Here is a 9,099-nt window from a genome sequence, read left to right as displayed (position 1 = left end):
TCTAGCATACCCATGTAAGTGTGTAGTGAAACTGGGTCAAACAAAATACAATTTCTTTTCACGGGAACAGCTTAAAGTGTTTCTAGAAGTTAAAACAGTGAAATAAGTTAATTCTGGAATCAACAGCCTGTATTTTATTTAAACATGAGTGCCTATTAAGGTCTAGTTTAATTTGATTAATGCCTATATAACTTCTCTTACTCTTTTCCCCCCCATGCATTTATTGGGGTCTAAGAAAGGTTAAATATTTATTTGTATATGTATTTGTAGTTGTACTCATTATAATTTTCTTTTTCTTTCTAATAATTTTTTTTTCTTATGACAGAAATGTAAATAATTTCTATTTGAATGAGAATGTTACAAATTCTTAAGTCTAAATATTTCTTTACCTGTATTGCTTTAACAAGGTTATCCTTGTGAATTATAATTAAAATCATAAATATATTATAAAAAAAAAAAAAAACAGCTGTTTTGCAACTAGGAGGGACTTTTTTTTTTTCTTAAGTTTCCATGTAAATGTATATAGTGAATTACAATTCACTGAAATATGTGTTCATGGACTCTGCCCATTTGACAGCCTTTGTAGCTTCTAAAAGAACAACTGGAGTATAAGAATGACATCTTTGTACCTTTTTCTGCTATAATGTTTAATATAATGATTTCCTGATTCCTCCAAATATTTAGATCTTGGAATCCCTAGATGTGGACTTATGTGTTGATACTTTAATTTTATTACCTTTTATTTTTTTTTTCTTGGTGTTATAGTCTTCACACATTCCTAATCAAGTGTAATTCTTGAAAATGTAATTTGAAAAATTAACAAAAAACAAAACAACTAATGTTCAGCATTTTCACAGCTAATATAACGTCATTTCATTTTGTGTATTTTATCTCATTTTATATCACATTCCTCTTCTTCCAGATACCACAGTCTCCCCCCCCCCCCCCAAGACACACACAAGAACTCGTGATCTTTGATCAAGTTCTGAAGATCATCTCCCTCTGCCATAAATCCAGGAGGAACTGGGTACTGAAGTCTGCATCTGCTGAGACATTAGCTCAGCTGCAAATGGCAAGAGATGTAGCTACTGCTGCAAATCCCTTCCCCTCAAAAAAAAAAAAATCAGTAAGTCAAACACTGAAATGATACCACCTTCGTACTTCCTTGGTGTCTATTTTTATTGAGTGGATCAATGAAACAAAATGCTACAAGTAGTAGGATTTCAAATATTTTTATTTACTTTTTTCAAGATAGAAGGTCAAGGTGCAAAATTATAATTAAAAATAAAATGTTTCCAGATGCCCATGACAAAGGAATTGAAAATGGAAAGTAGCTAGTTTCCAAAAGTGGAGGTTTCCGAGGGCGCCCTCTATCTGTGCATGTAGGTAGCAACATCTCCTCCCCCCCCCCCCCCCCCCCCCCCCCCGCATTCTGCATGGAAAGCCTGTAGCTGCAAGAACATGGCGGGCAGCAGGTGAATACAGGGCCAGATCTTACCATTTTACATTACAAAACAACACTACTGTTCTCACCTAAGACAGAAGGGAAAAATTCAAGGGCCAAGAGTATAAATTAACCAAGAAAAGGTCAAACCTGTTTATTAATATATAAATCATACCAATCTGCTCTGCAAAATGCATCCTGTTTTGTTCATAGTAGTTCACTAACAGTTTTACTTTAGAATACCTTTCTTTGATTTTTATAAAAGTCACTCTCCAGTGTTCCCTCATTCTAGTAAAGGAGCTGAATGCTGTTATAAAAAAAAGCTTGTCACAGTACAGTCCGACAGCTTCAGACCAGGGGCGTAGCTAGGTGGGGCCATGGGGGCATGGACCCCCACAGATTTAGCCTTGGCCCCCAGCTTTCACCCCCCCCCCGCTACATTTGACCCCCCACCACCGCCAACCCTCCCCTGCCGCCACCACCAGGTACCTTTGCTGGCGGGGGTCCCCAACCCCCACCAGCTGAAGTCCTCTTCAGCGCCGGTCTCGATTCTGTTTCTGTGAGTTCTGATGTCCTGCACGTAGGAACATGAAGGATGTCAGGACTCACAGAAACAGAATCCAGATCAGCGAACGCGCTGGACTCAGAGACCGGCGCTGAAGGGGACTTCGGCTGGCGGGGACTGGGGACCCCCCCGCCAGCAAAGGTACCTGGCGGTGGCAGGTTGGCAGCAGCAGGGGGGGGGGTCAGCGGTGCCGGGGGGCTAAAATGTGCCCCCTCACCCCCTCTCCCCGCCAAAGTCTGGCTATACCCCTGCTTCAGACAATATTGTACAAGCTTTACTTGAGGGACATAACTTAATTGTTTCAAATAAGGACTATGCCGGACCCAGTGTCACTTAGTAACCATGGCACCTTCTACCATAAATTCTGTAACCAGGACTTATCTAAAAGGCTAGCTGGAATAATGCTGATCATCCCATGAATGCAAATTGTAGCACTTGGGCATAAGGAGATAACTCTGGACTACGAGTAACCACATTCACAATGCTATACACCAAAAATCAGAGAATTTAAAATAACTCTGAAGCAGCCAGAATAGTGTTGTGCCCAAGGACCTCCCACCTGGCAAAGTAGACCTGCAAATACTTGCACTCTAACTTATTTCACAGCATCCCACTACAGCTACAAACCCTGCCAAACCCAACCATGCTACCATGTTTCTGAGCTGTGGGTAGATGAATAGGAGAAGAACACTGGATGCCAACAGACCAAGAACCTACAGATTTGAGCAGAGACGCAACCGTAAGTCCTGGGGTTTCGCTACTACTCCCAAGGTAAAACCAGATGCCAGCATCTCCAAATGGTATGAACCATAGAAATGAAATTTCAACCCTTCCAGTTCATATTGCAGGTTTCCTGGAGCACCTCACCCCTCATCTTCCTCCAGCAGCACCTGCTGCAAGAGAACAGAGCAGTGTGCCCGACACACTCAATAAAGGCTGATCAACTTTAAAAACACAGGGCTCCACATTTTACACAAATTGCTACTGAACCAATTTAAAATTCTTAACCATGGTATGCACTGGTCAGTGTCCACAAAGGGGTGATTGAGATCAATCAAGCTGGTTTGTTTTTATTTGACTCCTGTTAAGAGTGCATTCAGAACTTAATAATTGCAAATGTTACACTTCTGATGTGCTCACTTTACATTTTTCCTTTAATTTGCTTCAGTCCTGTTTTAAGACAAAGAAAGAGCAATTTAGTAAGTCTCAAGAGTTCCAGGTTTTGTTTTGCCTAACACTGTTTAGACTTATAGGGGGTACAGATAACCTTGGGTAGGTGATGGCTTCTTAATCTCATTTCAGCAGGGATCAAACGTCAGGTCTGAACCAGGTATGACTGATGGCTCTTCCTTGGTCTTTAGACCAAGACCAAGCGCAACCAGGCAGGGCAGGACAGGACGGACAGGGCTTAATGCCCTGCTACCCAATACCACTGGAAACAAAAATATTTGGATCCTGACCAATCCCAGAAAATAAAACTGCTAGTCAAAACAAAACAAAACAACAAAAAAAGACGGCAGGTCAAGGCATATTTAGCCTCAAAGTAAATAAATTCCAAAGAAGAGACCTCAAATATATCCCTGCAACTTTTGTAATAGCAGCTGTATTGGTCCTATAGAAAACCGGATCCTCCGCAGGCTGTGACATCCTCTCTTAGATCAATGTAAGAAATTTGAAGGCAACTTTGGTCACCTCTTCTACCTCCATCACATCACATCAAACAAGCCACCTTGAGATCATTCTTAGGTTGGTTCAAGAAGAGAATCACAACCTGAAGGAATGCAAAATCTGTGCAAACTTTCATCACTACAAAGTCCCAGAAAGCATAGCTCCGTGAGCTGAACAACCGAGATCCAAACCAAAATCCCTCTGAAAAATGTGTCAACGGGAAGCACAGTCCCCCCATAGCAGGAGAGAACCCTCTCTTCCTGTGGTAAAGCATCACATGCCCTTGAATGAGGCTTCTCTAAATCAATTTGCTGAAGCAAGCCAACACCTCTAAAATTTACTATGCCCAGGGAATAAAACGGATCTGACATTCAGCCCTGGTTCAACCCAGCTACACTGTGCTTCATAAGCAACTTAATCAGCCCGCAGCAGCAGTCCAAAAAGGCAATACCAAAATCATCAACGTCTCTGCACCAGTTTTTTTATAAACTGAAAAATAAAGCCACTTGTATAATTGCTGAACTCAGAATGCATACATATACACACACCTCACCTATTCCTTTTGCCTTGTAAAAGTATACAACTCATACAGCTCCCCCCCCCCCCCCAATAAAAGAAATCAAATAAACTAAAACCTAGAATTCTCTGAGGAAACTGAAGGTCTACCTAAGCTAGCTTAGGTAGAAGAAAAATTAAAATACATGAGAGAAAGGGGAAGCCAACATCACTCAATATCTCCTCTTTCCTGAAATGGGGGGGGGGGGGGGGGGTTCAAGGCCCTACAGTGGAGAAGGGGCGGAGGCTGCCAGGTCTTGAAGTGGAGAAAGGGCTGAAAGAAAGCCTGCCATGGAGGTGGGGAGGGGTAGCTCTGTAGTCCTCAGACTGGTTTCAACCATGCCCAAGTGTACACACAAACCCATCTTGATGCCATGTGCATTTTTTTGCATTCCCTTAGGACATCTGATACACTAACCCCAGGAGAATGACAGGTCTCAGATTTCCAGCACAAAGGCTGATGCCTTCTCAGTACATTTCTTGCCAATTGACAACTTCAGTTTTGGAGAAACTAGTTCTACGGTGTTTTGTGAACAAACATGGATTTCTTGTTGTTCATCTGCGGGTTGATGAGTGGATATGACTACATCACAGTGGCCTCTGGTGCAATTTATTTGCAATGGAATTCAGTGCAGTGAGACGCCAGGACACTAACAGGCGGGAAACACACTGTAAAGGAGAGAAAACAGAGTTAAAACATTGCACTAACGCAGCAGACACTGTTAGCAAGGCTTGCAGGTACACACTTATTGGAAAATGTCACGTTATTAAAATGAAACAGACTGCTTTCCACTAGAGGGGTGGTGCTTAAAAATGGTTGTTCAATGGCTTCCAAGTTAAAGTGGATCTCCAAAAATAATAGTGACTAGTCTGCATGAGATCTGTGTATTTATCTGAAACAGATTACCTGTCTACCATCAAAATCCATGGAAAAATAAAATCCCTACTGCAACAATTAAAAATAAACCCAATCAAAAGAAAAACCAAGCCATTCCTAGAACATAAGAAAAGCCATGTTGAGTCACATCAAGGTCCATTAACGGTATATCCTGTCTGACAGTAGCCAGTCCAGGTCACTAGTACCGGGCCAGATCCCAAAAAGTAGACACAGTATATTTCTCACAGGCTGGGGCAGACTGTATGACTGGAAGAGTCTGGGATACATTGTATGAGTGGAAGAGAAGGTGGCACGTACACAAATGAAGGACTCAAAGGGATTGATTGGATTCCTGTTTGAAATCTCTGGAACTGAGGAGGAGTGGCCAGAAATACACAGTGATTAACTACGGAAACAAGGAGACAAAGAGAACTGAGCACAACCTTTTGGCTGAGTGCAGCATTTAAAGAGAACTGAGCATAACCTTTTGGTTGAGTGCAGCATTTAAAGCTACATGGACTTTGCAATCAGTATTTTGTTGGGGTTCACAGTCTGTTGTATTAGTAATTTAAGGTATGTATAGAAAGGGATACGAGTGCATATGACTGCACATGTGAAAGCAGGAAGATGTTAAACCAGTATATAAGGTTGTTAGTACAGACCATTTTTAGGTATGAGCAATGACTCTCCCAAGTCTACATGGCTGATAAGTTGCCCTGACCATGTCTTCTAGCAACAAATTCCAGAGTTTGCTTTCTTGTTGGCAGCTTCAGCAAAGTGGGTTGAGAATTTCAAATGACTTCCTAGATCATCTTCTTTGGGTATGGATTCCTACGATGGAGCCCAAATCCAGACTCTGTTCCTTCCACTTTGCTATGCCACAGGACCGGTCCTAGGGTCTCTGGCGCCCCCCTGCAGACTATGAGTTGGCACCCCGCGCGCCCCGCCCCGCCCCCCCCCCCCCCCCAGCATCTCCTTTCTCTCTTCTCCCACCCTGCCCCTGTCCAGCGATTCTCCTTGGCCCTCATCCCCCGCCGCCCTTGGTGCTTTAAATCTTTAATTTACCTGAGTTCCAGCAGCCGCATCATTTGAAAGCCCTGCCCCGTCTCTAGCCTTCCCTCCCTTCGTTGAGTTCATTCTGCAGTCCCGACCTCGAGGAAATGACGTCAGAAGGCGGGACTGCGGAACGAACTGACAAAGGGAGGGAAGGCTAGAGACGGGGCAGGGCTTTCAAATGATGCGGCTGCTGGAACTCAGGTAAATTAAAGATTTAAAGCACCAAGGGCGGCGCGGTATGGCGGCGCAGTGCCGCAGCGACGCCCCCCTGTGGCGCTTACCCTGCTTACTGGGTTTGACCGGCCCTGCTATACCATACACCAGCAATAAACTTTGAATTGGTACAATATGTACTACTAATACTACTATTTAGCATTTCTATAGCGCTACAAGGCATACGCAGCGCTGCACAAACATATGTCCCCCCTTTCTCTGGTCCTAGTCAAAATTAGATTAAAAGTTCACCTTTTGAGGCTCCTTTTAAATCTTAACCTGCTACTCCCATAATAAAATTACATTCCATAATCTCTTATTGGTCCGGTAAGCTCTGTGAAGCAGAGGCGGTCTCTTATGCGTTTATGTACAGTGATGCTCATATCTAGCAGTGCTATAGAAATAAGTATTAATAACTCAACACTGTACTGCTTTAACATACGCTGCCTCTCATTTCATTAAAAGCCCACTTATCATGTAAATCAATCAGACCTGAAACGGTCATTTGAGTGGTAACTCATCAGGGGATAGCATCTGAAAATGTGGAGCTACCGGGAAGCACACTCATGCGTCCGCCATCTTGAAACTTGCAGCGGTTGGAGCTTCAATGAATTCCGGAGCTACCGAGTTCCTCTTTGGGAGCAGGTACTCCAAAGGGTGCTTCTGGCTCAGATTATACACTCTCTCTCTGCCAGATAATCTTTTGACCTCATGCAACCAACTGTGAGCCGGGTTGGAGGAGGCATCTATGACCACTGTGGTTGGCATTGGGGGATGACTGGAACAGGCAAGATTACAGGATACTGGCGTGGGCTCCTCTGCTATGCCAACAATAGAAGATTCAGCAGTCGGCAAGCCCTCCCAGGCAGAGGCTTTAACTTGCCTTCCAGCTATTCAGAAAGTTTCAGTTCTGGGAGTAAAGCCAAAAGTAAGTAACTTTGATACTCATTTTCAAAGCACATAATGTGCTTTGAAAATGAGCCTCTTCTATTGGGACAAATACATTTATTTTCATCTCAGTTCCAGACTGCTCATAAAGATCAACAGTTGATAATGTCTGATGTTAAGGGCCTCAAACAGCAGCTTAATGTTTTTGAATGTTATAAAAAGAAGTTGGAAGTTCTACTTTATATTTGATAAAATGACAGTTCATTGCAGTTTAAACAGGAAATGTTAGAAAATATGATCTGGAAGATGACTTTTCCTAAGTTAAAATTAATGTCACCTTATAATATGAGGTCCTTGATTCCTGAGGGTAGTCTTCCAGTTATTTCTAAACTTTACTACTTCCGCCTTTCAAGAAACAAGACTTAAGAGAAGTTTCTGGAATTGGAATTTAGAAGTCTTTTGACTTATTAAATTTGACTGGTATTCTGTAAAGTTCTGAAGTGAAGTCAATTCCTTCTACTTTGCTAGTCTATTTTTGGACTCAAGAGATTTCTTATTGAGATCTTTTTTTTCTATTACAAGGATACAGAATTTTATGGTTTATAGATCAAGATGTTTCCAGATGTAAGGAGCAATTGTTTTTGCTTCTGTGACCGGTGGAGGGGAGGCTTGCAGCTTTCTTTTTGTGGACTATAATGTGCTAGTAGTATAACTATACATAATATTTTCCTCTTTATCTTTGATGCTTTCCATTACAAACTATTCTTGGTGAGAAACGTTAACATTTCAATAAAAACAAACATGGAAAAAAAAAGCCCACTTAAAATATCACAGTATTTCAAATCACCCAACCCAGGCTCTGGGCCAAGCCCTCAACTGAAAACACATATCGAGCAATTGCTTGCCATGAACAGCATCGAAGATGTCAATTTGTGTTACATTTTGAAGAGATGATAACCAAACAATAATACAAGTCAAAAACATCCACTCGACAGGGCAAACACCATTATACATTAGTGTATTTACATTGCTAAGGGTAGCAATTTAAACACCCCAGGAAACTGAAACATGGAGGGAAATTTTCAGAGCTCTTTACCCCAATAAAAAGGCCTGTTTGAAACCAGCCCGCCTCAGAATGGCTGGATTCACAATGCATATGCTATTAGCCACCTTAAAAAGGTGCATTCCTAGAGGGTTGTGAGTGCATAGAATGGCGTTTTCATATCTGCAAGGACGCTTCACATCCCCCCCTTTCCTCCAGCTACAGAAAGAGGCATACAGAAGGCGTGGGGACTTGTGACTGTATTCCTACCTGCTTAAGCAAATCCTTTGAAAATTGCTTAATTGGTTTGAAAGTGCCTGAAGACTTTGCACCTGGGCAGGCTACTGGAAATTTTCCCATGTAGGGAGTCTTGTTATAAAAGTGGTTAACTTGGAACTCGAGGTTTCATGATCTCTTCAGGCTCCCATTGGCAATGTTAACCCTTAAAAAAATAGCTCCTAAGAAGGATCTTCCAGCTCTCTCTCTTACACACTCACCACTGGAATCCACCAACTGGCTCTGTAAACTTGTGACGAATTAAGAAAGTTGCAACAGCTTCAGCAACCTAACAGGAAAAAAAGAGAAAGACGGGTTTACCAGTGGGAGCAGGAGTCTGTTTTATTTATTGGGATTTATTAACCGCCTTTATGAAGAGAGTCACTCAAGGCGGTGTACAGAAGGTACAGTTTAACATAAAACTTACAATTTTGTTAACAGCATAAATAGTAAAATAACCAAATATAAACATATATACAATAAAGGAAAACTTGAAAACAGTACACAAACCGTGA

General features: G+C 42.0%; 1 protein-coding gene across 1 annotated transcript in view; it reads right to left on the bottom strand.

Moving 5' to 3' along the window:
- Positions 1–2,207: 2,207 nt before the first annotated feature.
- The window catches only part of LOC115459504 (protein phosphatase methylesterase 1-like), a gene marked incomplete at its 5' end in the record, with an annotated part of 42,494 nt that continues 35,602 nt past the window's right edge, over positions 2,208–9,099 (bottom strand). Inside the window, 2 exon segments of the mRNA XM_030189308.1 lie at positions 2,208–4,901; positions 8,806–8,873. Coding sequence (XP_030045168.1) covers positions 4,883–4,901; positions 8,806–8,873 — 87 coding nt within the window.

Source organism: Microcaecilia unicolor, unplaced genomic scaffold (genome assembly GCF_901765095.1).
Source record: "Microcaecilia unicolor unplaced genomic scaffold, aMicUni1.1, whole genome shotgun sequence".
Lineage (NCBI taxonomy): Eukaryota > Metazoa > Chordata > Amphibia > Gymnophiona > Siphonopidae > Microcaecilia > Microcaecilia unicolor.
Note: the sequence above shows the minus strand (reverse complement) of the source record. Positions and strands in the feature narration are given on the sequence as shown.